At 36.6% G+C, this 25175-nt stretch overlaps 1 protein-coding gene across 1 annotated transcript in view; it reads left to right on the forward strand.

The window, feature by feature from the left end:
* The window catches only part of PIEZO2 (piezo type mechanosensitive ion channel component 2), a 563847-nt gene that overhangs the window by 82358 nt on the left and 456314 nt on the right, over positions 1-25175 (forward strand). Inside the window, 1 exon segment of the mRNA XM_043975076.1 lies at positions 20413-20508. Coding sequence (XP_043831011.1) covers positions 20413-20508 — 96 coding nt within the window.

Here is a 25175-nt window from a genome sequence, read left to right on the forward strand (position 1 = left end):
TGCTGACTTTTAAGATTGTTTTCTTTAATTTATCACTGTTGAAGAACTCCAAAAAACTTAATTCTGTTGAACAAACTTTCTCATATGCCTGAAAATTATAACCACTTTTTTCCATGTAAAAAAAAATATATTTTCTTAGGTCAGAGCTCCATCATCTTTTACTATTGTTATCAATGTGATCACATAGTATGAAAAAATTTGTGATACAATAGAAAAAGCCTTTGACTTGGTTCTGGAAGACATGATATTATCAGCAAGTGACCATGTATAAGTTCGTTTATTGCTTTAAGGCTCAGTTCCTTCCTTACTAAGATGGAAATAATGATAGCTGTTTTACATATTTCACAAAGGTTGGGGGAAGAAAGTTCCTCATAAATCTTATTAAAGTACTATATAAATATAAGGCATTAAGTCCTTCATTTCCTAGACAAATTCTGTAAAGTCAATAAGAGATTTCAATTAAATTTGACTTTGCTTGAGCTTTATATTACAAGCATTGTTCAGATATGCAAATTGGAAAAAGTGACACCCAAGATAAAACTTAAACCCTCTTAATGCTGCAAATTTCAGCTTTGTATTTTCTTTTTTGGTGGTGATAACAGTCATACATGTCAGTTTGTGTCTGTGAAATGGTCCAAATGGGAATGAGCATATATTCCATTAATGCATTGCATCAACTTTTATTTTTTTAAGTTTTATTGATGCCTTTTTTTTTGCAGGGCAATGAGGGTTAAGTGACGTGCCCAGGGTCACACAGCTAGTTAAGTGTCAAGTGTCTAAGGCTGGATTCGAACTCAGGTCCTTCTGAATCCAAGGCCAGTGCTTTATCCACTGTGCCACCTAGCTATCCCCAATGCCTTTCTTTTCTTATACTATGATAGTCATTTCCCAAAATCTGCTCTCCCTCCTTTTTCATTCCCCCTCCAAATAAAACTCTCTCCTGAAGCAAAGAAAACCAGTTAAGCAAAATCGTGTGACACAATGGCCTATGACAGTGTCTGTGACATCCTACACACATTTCTCTACCTTCTGTACCATGTGTAAAGAAACATGTTCAATTTTCTGTTCCCTGAAACCATGAGTGATCATATTGTTTTAATTTCAAGCACTATAGCCACGTATATATAATTCTCCTGTTTTACTTTCTTTGTTCTGTAACAGTTCATTCAAGTCTTACCATGTTTCCAAATCCCTCCTCCAGGATTTGTTGCTTCTTATGGTAAAATGAAATTCACACTCCAAAGCAATATTTATATATGATGATTTTTTCAGCCATTCCCCAAACTATGGGTACTCACTTTGTTTGCAATTTTATGTGCCACAAAAGTGTTTTTACAATTATTTTGGTGTATATTAGGCCTTTCTTTGGATTTGGCATACATGCCCTGGAAAGAGACCACTGAGTCAAAGAACATGATCATTATAAGATAATATTCATTTTTACAGAAATCAAAATACAATAACCATATATGTATATATAATGTATACATATATACACTATATATAATATGCAACCATGCAAATATGTTCACACACCCATATATGTATATATGTATGTATGTATGTATATATGTGTATACACACACACACACACACATATATATATATATATATATATATATATACACACACAATAACCACCAAAGCTCTAATGAACATGATTTAATTTTCCCTTAGTTATTCAAAGGGTACATTACTGTTGTTACATTTCAATCATATCTCACTCTGTGACCCTATTGGGGGTTTTCTTGTCAAAGATACTGGAATGATTTGCTATTGCCTTTTCTAAATAATTTTATAGATGAGAACTGAGACAAATAGGATTAAGTGACTTACCCAGGGTCATATAGCTAGTAAGTGTCTGAGTCAGGATTTGAATTCATGAAGAGGAAGGAATCTTTCTGACTCCAATACTGGAATTCTGACTACTGTGCCACCTAGCTGCCCCAAAAGGCATATTAGAGTATTTTCTATCTTCTTAACCAGACAAATTAAATATAATTGCATTACAAAAACAGGAAAAATTTAGCCAATAATAAATTCTAATTGATAGCATGTCAGACAATAAATCTGGCATTGTATTTTGATTTCTCCCTATGAAATATAAAAGTTTGTGAAAGTAAATTGTCTACAGTGGACCTTGACTAATTAGGGCTTAAAAGATAAAATTTTCTTAATACTTAAACATTTTCTACCTGACCTCATTCCCCTCCCCCCCCAACCTCTTGTCACCATTAAGATTGATGAGTTCTAGGGGCAGCTAGGTGGTGCAGTGGATAAAACACTGGCCCTGGATTCAGGAATACCTGAGTTCAAATCTGGCCTCAGACACTTGACACTTACTAGCTGTGTGACCCTGGGCAAGTCACTTAACCCCCATTGTCCCGCAAAAAAAAAAAAAAAAGATTGATGAGTACTGAAATAATTTGTTTAGTGTGTAGAGAAATCAGCTATCCTGGAAAATAATTAATTTCATTCATGGATAGGTTGCCAGTAATAGCCGTGAAATCCTGAAAATAGGTTTTACAAGCCCCATAGAGTCATGGAAGGGGAGAGGAAAAGTAGTCAAATATAATGCTAACTTTACCATTGAAAGGAGCTCATGTCATGATAAGGAAAACCCAAGAGACAGGTAATATATGACGTGAACCTAATAGTATAAGGACAGATTGACATCTTCCAGGGTTTCAAAAAAATCCAGTGTAGGTGTTCTGTTCTTCCATTTGATTTACATAGAAGAAAGATCTTTTATAATATTTAAAAGAATGCATGGTAGTTGAGAGGTACCTATGTTGTATGGTGTAAAAATATATGTTGTACTTATGCCCATGGAAAATATATACATTAGATTTCTTTCATTCTCACTCCTTTTGCTGACTTTTACATTTATCTGGCCTGGAAATGAAACTGAAGACCACAAAGGTCACTTTCCCAATACTTTCTATATTGCTTTTCACCTAACTTGACCTTTCTTGTCATGGTGACTAAGACAGGGGTTGAAGCACTAAACAAATTTGAGTCATTAATTCTATTTCTCTTAAGTATGGAAAGGATTTGTCATTTTCATATTCATGTATGATTTTCCATAAAAACCTGAATTATTTATTTTCCTGATTTTTCTCATAAGGAAGACTGGCTGAAAAAGCCGGCATTCATTATTATCACAATGAATAATTTCTATGTCCAACAACTCTGAAAATTTTTCATTAAGTCAACAATTTTTTTAGTTTTATTAGTAGTTCCTAATTCCACTGTCTTCCTCCTAGGGCTATGCTGCTGACTTCCATGTAAGTCTTTTCATAGCATTTTTTTAAAAAGCATGATCATATAAATATCACTCTGAATCACTCATGGTATCAATACTTTTCATAATTGTTTTTAAAAATATTTTAATTAATAAAAGTATTTTATAATTTTCCAGTTGCATATAAGGATAGTTTTTAACATTTGTTCTCATAGAATTTTAAGTTCCAAATTTTTCTCCCACCCTCCCTTCCTTCCCTCTCTTCTCCCCAAGACAGAAAGCAATCTAATATAGGATATATATGTGAGATCACATTAAACACATTTCTGCATTAGTCATATTGTAAAAGAAGAATCAGAGTACAAGGGAAAAACCTCAGAAAAGAAGGAAAAAAAAAACGCCCAAAAGTAGAAACAGTATGGTTCAATCTGCATTCATAAACCACATTTCCTTTTTCTGGATGTTGAGAACATTTTTCTATCATGAAGTTCTTTGAAATTATTTTGGACCATTGCATTACTAAAAAGAGCCGTCTATCATCATTGTTCATCTCACAATGTTGCTGTTACTATGTAAAATGTTCTCCTCGTTCTGCTCCTTTTAGTGAGCATCAGTTCGTATAAATCCTTCCAGCTTTCTCTGAAATCTTCCTGCTCAACATTACTTTTCACATTGATTTTTTTAAAACTTTGTGTTCTAAATTTTCTTCCTCCCTCCCTCCTCAACCCTCCCTATGCAATCAAGCAATTCAATATGTCATACATATGCAGTTATGTAAAATATCTAATTAATCAGGTTGTGAAAGAAAATAGGCAAAATACCTTTAGAAAGAGGACCAAACAAAAAAATATATACTTTAATCTATATTAATATACCATCAGTTCTTCCGCCGTTGATGGTTCGCTTTTTTCATGTCCTTCTGATATCATCCTGTTCATCATTTCTTTTACAGTTACTATTGTTAACTGTATTACCCTCCATCCTATGCCCTTCCATTGATATTTACTCAATTTTCTATCTTCTTTCACCCTATCCCTCCTTGAAAGTATTTTGCTTTTTACTGCCCCTCCCCCAATCTGCCCTTTCTTCCTTCGCCTCCCCCCCCCCTCCGTCCATCTCCCCATCTCTTTGCCCTCCCACTTTCCCTCAGGGCACAGTATATTACTATACCCACTTGAGTGTGTATGTTATTCCCTCTTTGATCCAATTCTGATGAGAGTAACGTTTACTCACTCCCCTGCTCCTTCCCCTACACTCCATAAGCTTTTTCTTGTTTCTTTTATGTGAGCTACTTTTCCCCAGTCCACCTTTCCTTTTCCTTTTCTTCCAGTGCATTCCTCTTATCCCTTAACTTTATTTTGAAGATGTCATCATGGGTCAGCTAGGTAAAACAGTGGCCAAAGCACCAGCCCTGGACGCAGGAGGCCCTATGCCCAAATCCGGCCCCAGACATATGCCACCCCACCCTGTCTGCACCACAAAAAACAAGGATAAACAAAAAATAAATGCTTTATAGATATCATTCCTTCATATTCAATTCACACCTGTGCCCTATGTCTAAATATATTCCTTTCAGCTGCCCCAATACTGAGAAAGTTCTTAAGAGCTAGAAGTATTATATTCCGATGTAGGAATGTAAACAGTTTAATCTTTTAATATCCCTCATGATTTCTTTTTTTCCGTTTCCTTTTTTAGGCTTCCTTAGGGTCTTGTATTTGAAAGTCAAATTTTCTATTCAGTTCAGGTCTTTTCATCATGAATACCTGAAAGACATCTTTTTCATTGAAGTCCCCCTTTTTTCCCTGAACGATTATATGCAGTTTTGTAGGTAGGTGATTTTTGGCTGTAGTCCCAGTTCCTTTGTCCTCCAGAATATCATATCCAGAGTACCATGTTCCCTGGCCTTTTAATGTAGATGCTGATAGATCTTGTGTTATCCTTATTGTAGTTCCATGGTATTTGAATTCCTTTTTTCTATCTGCTTGCAATATTTTCTCCTTGATCTGAGATCTCTGGAGTTTGGCTATAATATTCCTGGAAGTTTTCCTTTTGGGATCTCTTTCAGGAAGTGATCTGTGGATTCTTTCAATTTCTATTTTACCTTCTGCTTCTAGAATATCAGGGCAATTTTCCCTGACACTCTTGGAAGATGGTGTCTAAGCTTTTATTTTGATCATGGTTTTCAGGTAGTCCAGTGATTTTCAAATGATTTCTCCCAGATCTCTTTTTGAGGTCATCTATTTCTCTAAGGAGATATTTCATATTGCCCTTTATTTTTTATTCATTTGTATTTGCTTTACTGTGTCTTCCTTTCTCATAAAGTCACTAGCTTCCATTTGTTCAATCCTAATTCTTAGGCAATTATTTTCTTCAGAGAGCTTTTATATCTCATTTCCCATTTGGCTTTTCAAGCTGTTGACTTTATTTCTCATGACTCTCCTGCATGACTCTCATTTCCCTTTCCATTCTTTCCTCCACCTCTCTAAATCTTCCTTCTATCTCTCCTACTTTCTCTTTAAAGTCCCTTTTGAGTGTTTCCATGGCCTGAGACCAATTCATATTTTTCTTAGAAGCTTTCGATGATGGAACTTTAACTTTGTTATTATCTTCTTTTGAGGGTGTATTCTGGTCTATGTTGCCACCAAAGAAGCTATCTATTGTCCACTGTTTTCTTTGCCTACTCATCTCAACTTGAAAGCAGATGTCTTATTGAAATCTGATTCTCTAAGGTCTGAAGCTTGGAGTGCCTGTGCCCCTCCCACACTGGGCTGCCAAAACTTGATTTGGCCCACTGGTTCAGAACCAGGGCACTTCAACCCAACTTCACCAGAGACTACAGTCACTTCACCCTGGGCAACCCCTGAACCCCCTCACCAGTCCTGGGAGCTGAGCCTCAGAAGAGGCTGCTGGGGCTGAAGACCTGAGGCCCTGGAGATGCAGTCTTTTCCAGCTGGGTAACACATGCTGAGCTCCTCTCTCAGCCAGAAGAGCAGGTGATTCCAGTTGCTATCTTTGGCTGGAAAATAGTCTCACTCTTTTTTCATATGGGTTAGGCTGCTCTGGGAGTTGTCTCATGATATTATTTATGGAGTGTTCGGATTATTTATCAGGAGTTTGCAGAAGTCACAGTCTTACTTCTGCCATATTGCCCCCCCCCATAATTATAATCCTTAATGGATTGCTACCATTTTTAACTCCATGAAGGCTCAAAAAAATAACATTCCCCTTAGCTAGTTCTTTATATTTAGATTACCACACACAGATTTCATTCACTGAATCACATAGTATGGCCTCAATCATTAGGATGACAGAACTGAATGCTCTAAGTTCCCAAATGGAATGAAATTGATTGATGTTGTTGACATTTAAAAATACTGGAATAGAATTCTGAGAGAAAAAATAATTCCATCTTCAGAGAGATTGTGCTTCAATGAAGATAAGTATAAGGAATTAAAAATGGGACCAAAACCCAATTCAGTTTACATAGGTACCAAAGTGGCAATATTTACCATGATCCAATGGAGAGGCAGTGAAGAATAATGAACAAAGTAACAGAATTGGAGGCAAGAAGACCTAGATTCAAATCTCATCTCTAACATATACTGGCTATTTGATGCTAGGCAATTAACTCCCTTAGCTTCTCTTCTAAGGCTGAATTGCAGCATATTTTTCCAATCATATGGTGGTAAATCTGGCAGCTGGCAGTCTAACTCCTTTATTTCATAGATGAAGGAACTGAGGCTCAAAAAGGTTATCCAAAGTTAAACACACATCATAGGAGAGATTTGAATCACAGAGACAGTGAATTATTTACCAATCTGCAAGGGAGCTTCTTCTCTAGAAGTTCCAAAACCAAAGAAATTGCAGGTGAGCCTTCCCCTCCCAAAAAACAAAAAAGAGTGTAAGATTCAGTGTTAGGGACCCAATATCAATGAAAACTTAGACAAGTCAACACTTCTAAGTCTTTTTCATTTGTAAAACAAGAAGATTGCACTAAATGATTTCCAAGTTCCCTGCGAGCTCTAAATCTATGATCTTATGATCTTGCTAGGTAATAGTTAAGGGAAAAAAAGAACCAGGGATCAGCAGCACCAAAGTTGTGTCAATATGCAAGAGAACTCTTTGAAAATTCATCATGATTTTCAAATGTTTGACCTTTTTTCTCTATTGAATTTATCATTTATTTTTGTATCAAATAAGACACCGTAATTTGCCTTTTTTAAACCAACTGAAAAAAGCCATAAGTGGTGAGGCAGAAAAATGTGTCCCTCTTTCTTAACTTGGGCCATAAAATAGTCATAACCATTCTTCCCAAGGTAAGGGTAGTGCCATTACTGGATTTGGAGTCTAAATGGTAAGGAACCACAGAAAGAGAGGAGGTCCATATGGTATCTTCAAGAGCCTTCTCTCTTCATTGTAGTTTTATTAAGATGAAGAAGATTATTCTGCCCTGGTACATTTTAAATTGTCTGACAGCATTTCAGCAAACATATACAAAGCAAGCTGTATACAGGATAAATAGGAAATACTTAAGCGAGGGAAGTTGTATAAACAGCCAATTTCAGACAAAGAAATCAAAGCTATTTTTAATCATATGAAAAACTCTAGATCACTATTGATCAGAGAAATGCAAATTAAAACAACTCTGAGGTACCACCTCACACCTATTGGAGTGGCAAATATAATTTAAAAAAAGGAAAATATTGGATGATAGAGGGGATGTAGGAAACCTGGGATGCTGTTGGTGGAGTTGTGAAGGGATCCAACCATTCTGGAGAGCAATTTGGAACTGTACCCAAAGGGCTATAGAACTGTACATGGACAAAGGGCTATAAAACCATGTATACCCTTTGATCCATCAATACCTCTTATAGGTTTATATCCCGAAGGCATCCCCAAAAAGAGAAAAAGACCTATTTGTACAAAATATTTATAGGAGTTCTTTCTGTGGTGGCTAAGAATTGGAAATCAAAGGAATGCTCATCAATTGGGGAATATTCGGCTAAACAAGCTGTGATATATGATGGTGATGGAATATTTTTGTATTATAAGAAATGACAAGCAGGATGATTTCAGAAAGGCCTAGCAAGATTTATATGAACTGATGTATAGTGAAGTGAGCAGAACCAGGGAAACATTGTGCACAGTGACAGCAATATTGTTTGGTGAAGAACTGTGAATGACTTAACTATTCTCAGCAATACAGTGATCCAAGAGGGTCCCAAAAGAATAATAATGTAACATACTATCCACCTCCAAAGAAAAAACTGTTATTTATTAAACCCAGACTGAAGCATGCTATTTTAAATTTTTTTCCCTTTTTTTCCTTTTATTCAAATTTTCTTATACAAAATGACCAATGTGGTAATGTTTTACAAAATTGCACATCTATAACCTATTTTGATTTCTTGCTTCCCCAGGGAGGGCCAAGGGGAGGGAGGGAAGGAAGAATAAAATTTGGAACTCAAAACTATAAATAAAAATATCATTGGAAAAGAAATAACTAAATATAAGAAATAATAAAAACGATTGAGGAAGGCTTCTGGTGGAAGGTAGGATTTTAGTTGGAACTTAAAGGAACTCAGGAAGGTCAGTAGTCAGATCAGAGTTTGGGAGAACATTCCAGGAATGAGAGACAAACAAAGAAAATACCCAGAGTCCAAGAAATGAAGTGTCTTGTTTGTAGAACCTCCAGAATGCCACTATAACTGAATTGAACAGAACATGTCCAGGAGTAATAAGGTTCTGATCATTGAAATAACTTCCTTGAAAGAGGGTATATGATTTATATTTACTTGTGTACAAGTTGTATCCTACTTTCTCCAAATAAAATATAATTTCCTTAAGGGAAGGGACTCTATCATTTTTGTCTTTTTATTCCCAGTATCTAGCATAGCTCCTTGCCCAGCATAGGCACTTCATAAATATTTGTTGAATTAAATTGATAACTTCACTGGTGGTGAAAGTGCTGGGATGTTTTGGAGGAAGGTAAGACAGTCACCACACTGGCTTTCAAAGTGAAGCATCTTAAAATTTGGAAAGCTCAAGAGATGGATGAAATGTGGACTCAATCTAACAAGCACTCATTGAAAGAGGAAGATGTTTCTAGAACCCTGGCACAATGCAAAGAGTTCCATTACTTAGAAGTTAAAAGAAAGATTGAGATTAAGTTTTCTATCAGTGGAGTTTGTAATCTATCAGTTGATAAGTTTGCTAGTCCTACCATGTGTTCATGCAGAGTTCTAGGACAATCCTTGCCCTGAAGGAGTTCACATGTCCTTATTTTTGCACAGGCTGTGAGCAGTATTTTGTTTTATTTTTTCCTATTTAACTTTTCCCCTTATTATTATTATCTGGATGATGCTTTGGGGAAAGATGTTTTGATGTCCCTAAGGTGCATTTCTCAAGAAAACTAAAACAAGGGGCCAGAAATTATTTTCCCCTAATGTTTAGGCTGTATTTCCAGGCAAACTGCTGCAAAATTTAACAGGTTCCAGATGATAGCTGAGGGAAAATGGGGGGAAAAGCATTTTAGTTGCTTCTATGTGAAAAATTAGAATTGCTCACTGTCCATCCATCATCTGCATTAAGGAGAAGCCAGTGAGCTTTTAAAAATAGTAATACAGGCACATATACAGGCTAATCAGAATCTATGTTTTTCTCTCCATCTTGTTTTTCCACTGTACTCTCACCTATTTAGTGGCTTGAATATAACATTAATTTGATCTACAGTCTTGGATTTTACTGGCTCAGGACTTTTGTGTGTCACTGTTTTCCTATTTGTTGATTTATAGGATATTAAAAACTGGAGGGGACCTTAGATTATCATCTAATTTCAACCCCTGTTTAATTTCCTTTAAAAAAAAATGAACAAAAACAGGCTTAATTTTAGTTTTTAGACTTTCCTCCTTTTTTTAGCTGAAGGAGAAAAAGGAAAACAAATGAGTAAAGGCCAGAAGGGTGTGTCTACTTTCAAATAGTGAACCTTGCAACCTTTTGCTCTCAGTCTAGTGTTCCATTCTTTCTGCACAGTACAGCTTACTTATCAACCCCACAAGAAGGGCATCTTAAACATCACTCATAATAAACACCCAGAAATAGACCCCTAGGAGTTTGGAAGCCTCTTCTGGTTGGTTGAGAAATAAGCCTAGGAGGGTTCAGAGAGGTCAAAGAAGTAGCAATCTCATTCAATTTATTATTTAAATATTTCTCTTTAAGGCCCTTCTTAATGCTTTTAAAAGAACTGTATCCATTTGGTCCATTTCAAGAATAATTTATTAAGTGCCTACCTACTATGTCCCAGGCACCATATGAGACATCCGGGATACAAAAACAAAAAATTAAAGAAATAAAACCTCCTTTGTCCTTAAGGACCATATGTTCTTCTGCAGATTTCAATATGTAAATATATAAATAACAGTTAATAATTTGTGAATGGAGAGCGCTCTAACAATTGAGGGACTCAGGAAAAGTTTACTCTAGGAAGTGACTCTTGTACTTAGCCTTGAAAGAAGCTAATGATTCTAAAAGTCAGAGGTAAAAAAAAAAAAAAAAAAGTTCATTCCAGGCACGGGGGCTAGCATATGCAAAACGTTGGAAGTAGAAGACAAAATGTTGAGCCATTGGGCAATATTTTTATTTTCTTTCTATTTGCTCCCCCAGTGTTTTATGTGTATTAGGTTCTTAATAAATACCTTTTAATTAATACATTTATTCCTTAATGTGAAATAAAGTGGGAAAGGTATGATAGATAGAGACTTTGAATGGCTTTAAATGTCAAACTGCAAAGTTTGTATTTTATCCTTGGGGCAATAGGGAGCCACTGAAAAATCTTAAGCCTGGGAGTACTTGATGGGGAGCAATGGAAGTAAATTAAGTAACTTGTCTTAAAGGAACTTAGCTGAGATTTCTTAATTCTCCATTTTGTGCCAGCTTTAGACTTATTTATGCAGTCTTTTATCTTCTTATAAGAGTAAATGTGGTATCCGTTGTGGAATCATATAATGGAGCTATTCAATAGAAAATATGTATTAAAGCTTTCTATATAGAAGTCATAAATGCCTTGTTGAGGCTTAACAAAATATCTCAGAGCCTTGAATAGTTAAGCAAAATCCTTTCATGTAAAGAATAAAATTTGAACTGTTGGTTTCACCTATACTTTTTTCTTCCTTGAGAAGGGCATACATCATTCATTATTCTTTGCAGATACTATCTCTGCCTATTCCTGGAGCCCTAATTGTAAAACATTATCACAGAAACTCTTTTCTCCTTTTAAATTTTAAATGTTGTTCTTATTAGCCATACCTTTATATTTTTGTCACACATTACTTTATCTTCTTCAGGTTAGAGTATTGCAATAAATTCCATGTGTGAATATTTCAAGGTTGGAATTCAACCCAGGTCTTTCTGGATTGCAAGTCTAGTCCTCTATCCATTAAGACTCATTTCCTTGGACTTTAATACAACCCTCTGAAGTAATAGTTTAGACCTTAATATCTCCATTTTATAAAAGAGAAAACTGAGGTACAAAGACTTACCAAGAATCATACTGTAAGAAAGTATCAGGGGGAACTAGGTGGCAAAGTGGATAAAGCACTGGCCCTGGATTCAGGAGGACCTGAGTTCAAATCCAGCCTCTTACACTTGACAACTACTAGCTGTGTGACCCTGGGCAAGTCAGTCATCCCTCATTGCCCTGGAGAGAGAGAGAGAGAGAGAGAGAGAGAGAGAGAGAGAGAGAGAGAGAGAGAGAGAGAGAGAGAGAGAGAGAGAGAGAGAGAATCTATCACATTTTTTTCTGATAAAAGTATTTTATTTTTTCCAGTTACATGTAAAGATAGTTCTCAAATTAGTTTATACAACCTTTCCAATTTCAGATTTTTCTCCCTCCCTCCCATCCCTTCCCCCTCCCCTAGACAGCAGGCAATCTGATATAGGTTATATATATATATATATATATATATATATATATAAACATCAAACCTATTTCTGCATTAGTCATGTTATAAGAGAAGAATCAGAGCAATGAGGAAAAACCTCAAAATAGAAAAACAACAGCACCAAAAACAAAAGAAATAGTATGGTTCAATCAGCATCTATACTCCACAGTTCATTTTTTTTTCCTGGATTTGGAGATCCCCTTCCATCATGAGTCCCCTGGAACTCTTCTGTACCATTGCATTGGTGAGAAGAATCTAGTTCATCACAATAGATCAACACACCATGTTTATGATACTGTGTACAATGTTCTTCTGATTCTGCTCATCTCACTCATCATCAGTTCATGCAAGTCCTTCCAGGTTTCTCTAAACTCCTCCTGCTCATTGTTTCTTACAGCACAATAGAATTCCATTACATTCATATACCACAACTTGTTCAGCCATTCCCCAATTGATGGGCAACCCCTCAATTTCCACTTCTTGCCACCACAAAAAGAACAGCTATAAATATTTTTGTACATGTGGGTCTTTCCCCTTTTTATGATCTCTTTGGGAAAAAGACCCAAAAGTGGTATTGCTGGGTCAAAGGGTATACACAGCTTTATAGCCCTTTGGGCATAATTCCAGATTGCTCTCCAGAATGGTTGGACCAATTCACAGCTCTACCAACAATGCATTAGTGTTCCAATTTTCCCACAACTTCTCCAACATTTATTATTTTCCTTTTTTGTCATATTAGCCAATCTGATAGGTGTCAGGTGGTAGGTACCTCAGAGTTGTTTAAATTTGCATCTCTCTAATCAATAGTGATTTAGAGCATTTTATCATATGGGAATAGATAGCCTTGATTTCTTCATCAGAAAACTGCCTGTTCATTTCTTTGACCATTTCTCAATTGGGGAATGACTTGGATTCATATAAATTTGATTTAGCTCCCTATATATTCAAGAAATGAGACCTTTGTCAGAAGTACTGGCCATAAAAATTGTTTCCCAGCTTTCTGCATCCCTTCTAATTTTGTATGCATTGCTTCTGTTTGTGCAAAACCTTTTTAATTTAATGTAATCAAAATCAGCCATTTTGCATTTCATAATATTCTCTATCTCTTGTTTGGTCATAAATTGTTCTCCTTTCCAAAGATCTGAAAGGTAGAATATTCCTTCCTCTCCTAATTTACCTAAGATATCACCTCTTATGTCTAAATCATGTACCCATTTGACCTTATTTTAGTATAAGGTGTAAGATGTTGGTCTATGCCTAATTTCTGCCATACTGTCTTCCAGTTTTCCCAGCAGTTTTTGTCAAATATTGAATTCCTATCCCAGAAGCTGGAGTCTTTGTGTTTATCAAACACTACATTACTAATGCCATTTACTACTGTTTCTCCTGTGCCTAGCCTATTCCATTGATCCTCCACTCTATTTCTTAGCTAGTACCAGATAGTTTTGATGAAATCTATCACATTAAATTTTTTTTTTAAAAAAAGAATCATGCTATTTCTGTCCAAACTTCTTCATTATTTATAGCCAAGATGATTTGTATGTAATTGCAATGGGAAGCAAACTGAAAAGATACCTTCATAATATCCATCTGCTCATCAAAATGGAGAAATTGAGGAAAATGGCAAGATTAAATAGCCACTAAGGGACATAGACTGTGTGGGTATGTTTTAAGGACATGCCATGGACAGTTCTTGTGCCATTCCATACCTGGACTAGAATTTGGTTTTATGAACACTTCGAAGTGACAGATAAAATACTAGGTAGGGAACAAGGTAAAGAAAAGATGTGAAGAAATACAATTTTCCTTCTTTTTAGTGATGGGAACAATGACTATAAAAGCATGATATCTATTTTCAGACTCAGATATTGTCTATGCTAATTTTACTTACCTCTTTTTCCCCTTTACTATTTTTTTATTATAAGAGATTATTGTGGGGCAGCTAGGTGGTGCAGTGGATAGAGCACTGGCCCTGGATTCAGGAGGACCTGAGTTCAAATGCAGCTTCAGACACTTGACACTTACTAGCTGTGTGACCCTGGGAAAGTCACTTAACCCCAATTGCCTCACCCCCCCCCCAAAAAAAAAACAAACAAAAAAAGAGATTATTGTTTAGGTATCCATATGTATATGTACCTTTTTATATCACTTCCATTTCCAAATATATTACCCTACCTTACCCAGAGCATACATGTCTATGCATACCTACATGCATGCATACAAATCTACAGGCAGACAGATATACATATGCTTCTTTTTAGAATCAGAAGAGTTGGTTTCATGGCTCTAACACTTACTTATTCCTTATGTGACCTTGGAAACATGACATCTTTAGGTCTCAGTTTCCTCATCTGTAAAAGGAGGCACTTAGACTAGATAACCTTTACTCCCTCATTCCATTCCCAGATCTGTGTTCCTATGATTGTAAGTCCATAATTAAAGATAAGATGTAAAAGAGAGAAGTAGGAACTTAATGATACATACTGAGAGGAAAAAGCTGATTTCAAGGCACTGGCTCAATTTTTCAATTGCTTTGGGTGTTGATTTGGCAGCAGAGATCTCACCATGGCCAATGATCTGTTTCTAATTAGTATTGTTGTCTCTAGTGGTATAAAACCCAGACCTCTTTAAATAAGCTGGCTGTGCTTTCTGAAAAGGTGTCCTTCTTCTGCCAGCAGTAACAACAGTATCTGGAAGTAGCAGGGTTAGCTCCATATGTTGCTTGACTTAAGTTTGTAAAGATGCTCCCCAGGAAGAAGCCAGGAAGACTGTCAGGAGAAATTTGCCAACGGCTTCAGCTTTGTACTGAAGCCAAAGGACAGTCAATTTGTCGTCTCGTCCCCCCTGCTGACTGAGTGCCTTGTGGGCAATGTTTCTGCAACAGAAGGTTTATAATGAGTTCAGCTACAGCTGTTAAATGAAACTGAGAGCAGAACTGAGATCCTCAAAGAAGATTCGTGAACCAGATCACCAGGCTGTGTAATCAATTTTTCAGCTGTAGAAGTTGTTCAACAAGATACAACTGTCAGGCAGTCTTGTAGGCTGAAGACAGAAGAAATATGACTTCATTACTGCTGGCTGAATTGATTTCTATTCATGCTAATGCATACATCAGTACAGAGAGGCTGTTGCCAAGAATAATATGTAATATACTAAAGCCTACAGTAAAAGCTTACCAAAAAAAAAATCTATTTTTCCTAAGTTCTTGAAAGAAGGAAACCATGGCAGGCAATAAATTAATTTTGTTACTCAAAAGCCATTGCTGCAAGGAAAAAAAATCCCTTAAAGCCAACATGAGCAGCACCCCTTGGTACCTGACCATGGCACCCTCTCTTCAGTGTTGTAACTGATTGCTTATGGATAAGTAAACCCCATGGTGAGGGGGAGAAAAGGAATGCAATGACTACTCTGACTTTTGGAAAGGAAAACGTCATCTATTTACAACTCTGTGACTCAGGCCGAGCACAGCAGGCTCCCATTGGGTTGAATGAGATTCAAGCATGTGGCCATGGGGAACTAAATCTCAAAATTAGGAATCTGATGAAGTTCTGGTACTGATAATTTAGGTGTAGTAGTAGACCTTACTGTCAGTGATGGAGTCAGCGTTTCTTCATGGCTTTTCAAAGAGGAGCAATGCTTTGTTAAACATAAAAATCAAAAAGCAACAAATAAATAATTAATTAGAAAGATGGCCATGCCAATCTTTCTTTGGTTTTCTTGGTCAAATTGTTCTATCTTGAGAACAGAAACTATACTTGGGGTTAGATAGAGTGAAGTAGAGGGCAAAATAGTTATTTTTTTAATAGTAAAGGTAATTTTGTAAGTTGTTTTTGTTCAAAATTCTGCAGGTAGAACAGCTCCTTGGATAATTATTATCCTCAAAGCAACTAATTGAGCCCCAAGCTTCCTTCCAAGATAAGTTCAAGAGTTAAAACCTATACATATATACATACACATATACATATGCATATGCATACATACACACATATATACATATATATAAATCTATCTATCTATCTATCTATCTATCTATCTATCTATCTATCTATCTATCTATCTATCTATCTATCTATCTATCTTTCCTGATCTCCCTCCCTCATCTGTCACACCTCACCTTCAGCACCTCTTCTCTGGAAATTACTTTGTATTTACTTTTTTGTGTACACATTGTTTCTTCTGGTAGAATGTAATCCTCTTGAGGACAGATATTTTTAGTTCTTATTTTTGTATCCCTAGCCCCAAGAATATTGCCTCCCACATAGTATGTGCTAACTGAATACTTGCTCTTCAAGTGATTACTGGTAGAAGGGGAATAATTTTCATAATCTTTATCCATCTGTTAAATGCTCTGTAAGGCAAATAATCACTGTTTATATTTCAGAGGAAGATTGAAATTGGCAGAATTGGGCAATATATATTTAAAATCATAGACCTGATACTTTAAAACACTACTCCTTAATCCATCAGTATTATTATGGGGTCCCCAGGAAATAATATAAAATAAAAATTTATCAGATTCTTATAGTCACATTAACACTTACATTTAAAGACAGCTCTTCTCTAAATGAGCTATTTTGTGACAAACTAAGCACCACACCCAATGGAAAAATAGTTCACACACATAAAATTTATGAAACCTAGTTTGGCTATTTTTTTGTAGCCAGCAGAGGACTCTGGACAAGTTGAGGGAAGATAAAAGGCCCCACAAATCTGCCTCTGTTTTCAGTTGTATCTCTCCCAGCTTTTTGATATTTGATATTCTTTTGAAACAAGTCAAAGGTATTTTTCAGATGATACATACCAAATATAAATATGTAAAGTAATTTCTTGGCAACTTAAACAATGGTGAGAAAAGTTAATTTGAATGAACTTTCTTTACAATTTTTTTTAAAATGTAAGGAAACATTTGGGACAGGAACTGTGACCCTCACATATCTATGGTGGGCGTTGAGGTTAGAGGGTAAGGGAAAAGGGAAGAGAAGTATTTGTCTGGCTTCTGTTTTAACATATCCCGTATGTTTGGGACATCTGAGACTTGAGCGGATGTAAAACACAAGACAATATAATGAAGGGAAGAGCACTGCACAAATAGACAATGAAAAAGTTGATTTAGGAGGGCTTTCCTGTGTCTAATACCAATGATATCCATTGTTCCTTAATAAGAATTCATATTAGCTTTTTAAAATATCTTTTTTCACTCTATCATTGTAAATGAACAGCAGCTGTTTCTTTTAGTTATTTTTCACTTGTGTCTCAATAAAGATTCTTGGTAAAACCTCTAGCAAGTTGAAAATTGGACCAGAATTTTGCACACTGAGAGCTTTATCTTCAAAAAGCAATTGACCTCTCTAGAGTGCACAAGTGAGAATATTTAAAAATACAACATAGAAACACTGAATTGACAGAACTCTTTTTATCACTTATTAATGAAGTTGCTCTAAGTAATGTATATCTACTGCTTTGGCAACCATTAAAATAAACAAAGACCCTTCAGGCTATTACCAATTTAGATGTTGCTCACTCAGAAAGCTCTGAATTGAAATGGAGGTTCTCAACATTTAAGATGTTGTATCCCTGATGTAGATAATGTGGCTTTCCTTGTTTTTTACTATCGTGGGTTTGAAGGAGGTAGGACAAACTTTGCTTTAAAAAGAGTTCCACGAATATTAAATTTTTAAATCTAAAATTATAAGCCTGGAAATATGAGAAAAACAATTTAAATGTTAATAAAATCTAGCAGTGATCATATGGTTGAAATAGAATAAATATTAAGATCATGTAGCAATAAATTTTTTGAAACATCCCTTTCCTTTCCTCTCTTTTCTCTCCTCTATCGTTTTTATCCTACTCTATAGGTATCCACTTTACTCATTTTTTTCTCTCTCCCTCACAATTTTTCTTCCCTCCCCCAATATATTATTACATTCTAGGATGTGTGTGTGTTTCTTCTTGGAGTACTTTTATTTTCAACACATTTACCAGTGTAAACCAGGTTCTATATTTAGAAAATTAAGTCATACAATAACAAATCTGAATATTTATTTCAAAAGATGAGAAAATTGCAGTCTTTAACATATAACTATAAACAATTACAAAAAGTCCAAATAAATTGTCAGTTCCAAAAATGGGAAAACTGACAGTGATGATCACTAATTGTCAAAGAAGGTAAAGCAAAGCACATTTCCTCACAATTCCAAAAACCACAGAAAAATATAGCAACTCTTTTTAGAGCACAAACGTATTTATAAAACATTAAGACGGTGGGTGCTAGAGGGTGCTGAATAAACTATTATCTTAGAAAGAGAGAAAAGCAAAGGAGAAGAAATTGCAAAGAACTTGGCCTGAGATCCAGCTAAGCTAATCATCCCTAGGAGTATTCCAAATTGAAATTGATGAGAGACAGAGAGACAAAGACAGAGAAACAGAGAGAGACAGAGACAGAGTGAAAGAGAGAGACACACAGAGACAGAGACAGAGATAGATAGAAACATAAACAGAGAGACAGAGATGGAGACAGAGACAGAGAAAGATAGATCAGAGAGAGATAGACACAGAGACAGAGATAGAACAGAGAGACAAAGACAGAGAGACACTGAGACAGAGACACAGATAAAGAGACAAAGACAGAGACAGAGAGAGACAGAGTGAGAGAGACAGAGAAAGAGACATAGAGACACAGATATAGAGACAGAGACAGAGAGACAGAGACAGACAGAGACAGAGAGTGAGAACAAATTTGAAGTGGAACAGACCTGCTATTAGTGTTATAAACATCCCTTTTCATTTACAAAGATGATCAAAGCACAATATCACTTCCCTTCATGGTAATTCAAAAGATGGAGTTGGGAAGAAGGGTTTAATCTGACCAAGGAAACCAGGCAAATGATTGATTTTAAAGATAAATTATAAACAAGAAAATTCCAAAGACATGGAAATGATCACAAACAACCCTCGTAAAAAGAGTACTGAGAGGACATCAACCTTTAAGTAAAATTAATTAACCTAACTTTGTGTATTCATATGAGCCATCCACCATGTCTGGGATTCACTCCTTCTTCATCTTTGTCTTCTAGAATCCATAACTTCCTTCAAGGCTTAGTTTAAGTTCTACTTCCCTTCAAAATGCTTTCTTGGATCATTTCCCAAATCTAAGAATCGAACGTCTTTCTCTTCTTAAATTAACATGCATTCCCTTGTATGTGTATATGTTGCATAACCTAATAGTATAGAAACTCCTTGGGGTCAAGACCTATTTGGTTTAAAATATTCCCAGTACAATGCTTTGTAGAGAGCAAGTATATAAAATAAATAAAGATAGATTGAATTAAACTTTTCACTCTAATTTTTTTCCATAAAAATGGTCTTCACCTGATTGGAATGCATCTTTTATGAGACTTTTTTCCCTTTTTTTGTGAGGCAATTGGGATTAAGTGACTTGCCCATGGTCACACAGCTAGCAAGTGTTAAGTGTCTGAGGCCATATTTGAACTCAGGTCTGCTTAAATCCAGGGCTGGTGCTCTATCCACTGTGCCACCTAGCTGCCCCTTTTATGAGTTTTTCTAAGGTAGATCCAATTCTAGTTTCTCTCTAGTACCTTTGCCAAAAGAATCAACTGTCCATGGGGTCATGAAGAGTCAGACATGACTGAATAACAAACTTATTGTTTGCATGTTCTCTCCCCTATTAGATTCCTTATGGCAGGTACTCCCTTTTGCCTTTCTTTATATTTACAGTGTTTAGCACAGTGCCTGGTACATGCTAAGTGTTTAATAGATGATGCTTATCTTACTTACTAATGGTTATTGTTATTATCCTTCAGGGTCCCCTTTAAGAAGCCTTACTTCACTTCTCCCATCATCCATATCTCTCAAGTTCTATAGTGCTTTTATAGGAATCACATGATTTAGCATTTAATATTTCCTTGTGTTTTCCTGCACTGCATATAAAAATAAACTTTAGGTACTTATTTGTTTTAGTCTTACCCCCTCACCCCAACTAGTTACTAATCTTCCTGAGTTCAATGGTAACCTCTTGCAATTCTTTACTATATATAACACAAGGTAAATCCTATTTCAGTAAATACTTCTTGATTGCTAATATTGTTTAATTAGTGATGTGCCTTGAGTAGATAATAGCTTGCACCATTAACCTCAGATCCTGCTGGACTCTCCATTATTTAAGGTGGTTTAACTAATACAGTTTTCCCTCTCTCCTCTTTCCAAATGCAGCGTGTGCTTTCCGGTATAATGGGCTTTCATTTGTCTACCTCATCTACCTCTTGCTCATTCCTCTGTTTTCAGAACCCACCAGAACGACAATGCAAGGTAAGATGCTTTACAGCCCCATTCTTTAGAGTGACTTGAGGGCAATAAGGAACATAATGTGATCATTCCTGGCTCAATGTCCTAGGCTGGCTTTCTCCAAGAAGAAAGGTGATGTCTCAGCAGAGCCCAGAGTTCTTTAAGGGCCCACTGGGTGCTAGCCATGCCAGCAGCTGAGATCAGCAACGCCAGATGGCTCTTTTTCATGGTGCATGCGTTTGTCACTTACTCGGCCATTCTCACCATATAATCTCCCTATTATGCTCTATTAGCAGGCTTGGCTTGGTGCTGGGAATGCTTTGGCTAGTTAAGATTAATTGAAAGAATTGTCAATAAAATGTTATTGATGATGTGACAATACTGGCAGGCACGTTGGCCTGTTGAATTGGAAACATCATCTTGGAGATGGGATAAAAGATTCCAGAGCATAATCAGAGTATAGTACTCTGAGAAAGCACCAGGCCTGTAATCAGAGACTGGGGCAATAGCCTCTATTCTGCTCATTTCCTTGAGTGAACCTCAGCTTATCCACTTCTCATCTTAGAATTACAAGAGTTTCTTCCTGTGAGCATGTTCTGAAAATTAATTAGGACAGGCACAGTTTGGGACTGTGATGAAATTTCTTGGGAGCTATATTTATGAAAAAAATCTAGATTTCCTCTGTAAGGGGATAAAATTCTAGCTATACTGTCTAAAATATCTAATGAATGGTCGCCAAAAAATTATAAGCTTTAGCAAGAGTTTAGACTTTTAAGCATTTATTAAGGAGAATAAGAATTTCATTAAGAGAGAGAAAGAGGGGCAGCTAGGTGGTGCAGTGGATAGAGCACAGGGCCTGGATTCAGGAGGACCTGAGTTCAAATGTGGCCTTAGACACTTAACACTTACTAGCTGTGTGACCCTGGGCAAGTCACTTAACTTAAATTGCCTCACCAAAAAAAGAAAAAAAGAGAGAGAGAGAGAGAGAGAGAGGCCTAGATTCATCTATCTATCTCAGGGAGCTACAGTTCTCCTGCTCCACTCTCCATGAGAGTCCTGGCGAAAACGAGTGAGAGAACAAGCCTCGCCCCTTCTTTCTCCCACAAGCAAATGTCACTTCCTGATGCCAAAGAAAAGCCACATGGCTTGCCCTCAGACACCTACTCCTCATGGTGGAGCTTTCCAACAGTAAGTCTCCAGCAGGTGGTGTCATTCCAATTGTTACAACTCTCCCTCATCTTGGAAGGAACATAGGTATTATAAAGATTATTTATTGAATAGGAAAGATAACCTATTTGATTCTTAGTCTCACTGAGCCACAGAAATTTGGGCTGTCTGGATATCAGGCTGACCCAACTGTGGGGACAATTTTTAATTGGGGAGTGTTAGCTAAGTGGCTTGCCGCAATCTTGGGGCAAGGAAGGCGACCAGCAGCCTCCCTCAAAACAGAACAGGATTTATTTTAACAAGAAAGAACTTAAAAAAACAAAACAAAAAACAAACAGGATCAGTAGGATCAAAGGAAAGGAAATAAAATGGGGAAAGGGAAATTATACAACCTCAAAAGATATCACTGCCCAGGAATCAGCTGAGAATATGCAGCAGACCTCCAATCATTCCAGTGTCCAGCTAGAATACCCAATTATCCTCCCCCAATCCCAGAAAAAAAAAAAAAACCCACTCCAGCCCGAGCCAATGGGAGGGCCACTCTGACAGTCACATGACTGCCCTCACTAGGCTTCCAATCATTATAATTTTGCCAGGCCCATGTAGGCATCAGCAAGTGGTGATGACATGAGGTGCCAGCACCATTGCAATAGCTACAACCAGTGGGTAGAGCAACATTCGCTTTGAGGAGCCCCAGGCCAGTGCATGCCGAGGCATAAAAACCTCAAATAACAATTAATTCTTTACACGGTCATTTTAGTAACTTTCCCCCTATGGAGTAAACATTTTGGAGAAGTAATATCCTTAACTGTACTATAAAACACCACAATATGAACTCTCTTGTCCCTCACCCCTTAACCGGTGGCACTGAATTAATGGCTTGTTTATGATCACTGATTTTAAGTTTTCTTTCTGAAAGTGGCAACTGTAGATGCTATGTTTATTTTCTTGTCTTGGGAAGAACTTGAAGAAATATGATTTAACTATGCTAGTTATATGTGCATCATTCATATACATATGTATATATATAATATTCAGGAATATGTATGTAGAGGTAAGAATATGAAAGTCTACAAAAATCATTATTGAATGAATGATACCTACACTGTATGAAGAAGCATCTTTGTGCCTCTACTTACAAAGGCAACACTAGCAAAGAGCCAACATGATTCTATCCGAAAAATGAGTAAGTTGAATGAAGTATAGTGATCTTTGTATGGTTAGTATAAAGAAACAGGTTCTATGGTAAAGAGGGCCTGCCAAAACATTCCAGAGTGAGCCTAGCCTCATCTCTACAGAAAGCTATAGATACTACTCTCCAATGACATTCCTGAGGTTCTGATAAAACATGCAAATGGGCCAATGCATTTTTTGTAGATTGGTCGATATTTTTCTAGATTGATTAAGCAAACTGGATGAATGTGTAACCTGGTATTCTTGTTAGAATTTAGTTTACATATTTATCATGGAATTATGGGAGAGTCAGAAATCCTGTTGATTAATTTGCAAATGTTTCCATGCCTTGTGAGTTGACATAGCAAAAGGAATTTCATACTGATAATAATAATAATAGTTGAAGTTTATATAATGATTTCAAACACATATATGATTTCACTGGTATAGGGTACTCCAAGTGACAAACTCCCTCTACCAGTGGATATCAGTTTCTACTCTGACCCTTATAGTTTATAAAGTTATCTGGAACACTGAGAGGTAGTGATTTGCCAGCACCCCAACCAGTATGTGTAGGTGGAATTGGGTAAGAGGCTGGGAGGATAGGAGCCTATTGTATGCCTGTCAACTCAAAGGCTAGCTCTCTAAAGTACAGAAAGCACTAAGCAACTAGGTCTGGAAGCCATAGACACAGGCCAATAGCTTAAGATCTGATAAATACTTTGAGTACACTACATCTTAGCTGATTAGTAACAAAAAGTACAAAAGTACTACTTGAGACAACTAGTAGCATAGTAGATATAGTGATGAAACAAGAATGAGGAAGATCTGAGTTCAAATCCAGTCTGAGATATTTATTGCCTGTAATTCTGTGCATACCATTGGCATTTCTGTTTGCCTCAGTTTCCTCTATTGTAAGATCAGGATATAGCATCTACCACCCAGGTTTTGTGAGGATCAATGAGTTAATGTTGTTTTTTTAAGTGCTTGGCACAATACCTGGCATGTAGTAGGCATATAGTGACACACAGTGCCTGGAACAAATGCTAAATATTTATCTCCTTCCCTCTCCTCCCTATCTGAGGACAACATGTCATGTTGCCTCAATGCATTAAGGTTTTCAAAGAGATTTTAACATATTTCATTTAATCTTCATGGCTTCCCTGTGGCATAACTACTAACAGTATCATTATTCCAATATTACACATGAGGAATCTGAAACTCATTAAAATCAAGTGATTTGCCCATGTTTATACAACTAGTAAGTGTTAGTGAGGCAGGATTCAACTCTAGGTATCTCTAATTCTCTTCTTCTCTGACTCTTATTGTCATGTTCCCTAGGTAACTAAGGAAGGACTATTGGGGTCATCACAACATGCTGGGTTTTGTTTTGGGGGAAGAACACTGAGCCAATGGAAAGTTTTATTTTATCTCCCTCCTCCCCCACTGTGAAAATTCTAGAAAGAGTAACTACTATCAATGCCTCTATTTCTCATAACTCAAGTATTTACAACCTTGCTTCTCTCCTTAGTATTAATAGAAACTGCTTTCTCCAAGGTAATTTCTAAATTGCCAGACTTGATCATCATTTCTCAGCTGTGTCCTTCTTGATCTGTCTATAGAATTTGACAGTGCTCATCACCCCATGCTCCTAGATACTTTCTCTCCCTTTGCTTACCTGCCATTGTCTTTTTCTGGGTTTCCTTCTAACTAACTACTCCTTTGAGGTCACCTTTGCTGGACCATTGTCTGTATTGCATTCCACCGAGAGTGTCCCTTGAAGTTCTTTTCCTCAGCCCTTCTTTTTTCTCTCTACACTCACTTTTAGCAGTTCAATCCCCACTAATGACTTCAATTATTTACTTCTATACCGATAAGGTCCAAATTTATAATCAAGTTTCAGTCTGTCCCCTGAGTTCCAACGACCCAATGGACATTTTCACCTGATGTTATACTGTTATGTCAATCTCAACAATATCAAAAACTATACATATCATTTTACTAAGAGACAGCCTCCCAATTTCTCTATTTCTTCTGATAGCATTACCCACCTATCTCTCTCAGTCACCATTGACTGAAATCTAAATTATCCTTGACTCTTTCATCTCCCTTATTCTCTACACCCAAACAGTGGCCAAGACCTGCTGATTCTACCTTCATAAATTTCTACATCCATCTCTTCTCATTACTACTAAGCTAACTCAATCCTTCATCTCTAACTGGTCTCTCCTCCTCAAGTCATTTTTCCCAGAGGTGCCAAAAATAATCTTCCAAATTTGTGGCTGTCACCTCTAAGTGCAAAACTTTTCAGTGGGCTCCCTCTTGACCATAGGGAAAAAATAAAAACTCAG

Source organism: Dromiciops gliroides, chromosome 1, assembly GCF_019393635.1.
Source record: "Dromiciops gliroides isolate mDroGli1 chromosome 1, mDroGli1.pri, whole genome shotgun sequence".
NCBI lineage: Eukaryota > Metazoa > Chordata > Mammalia > Microbiotheria > Microbiotheriidae > Dromiciops > Dromiciops gliroides.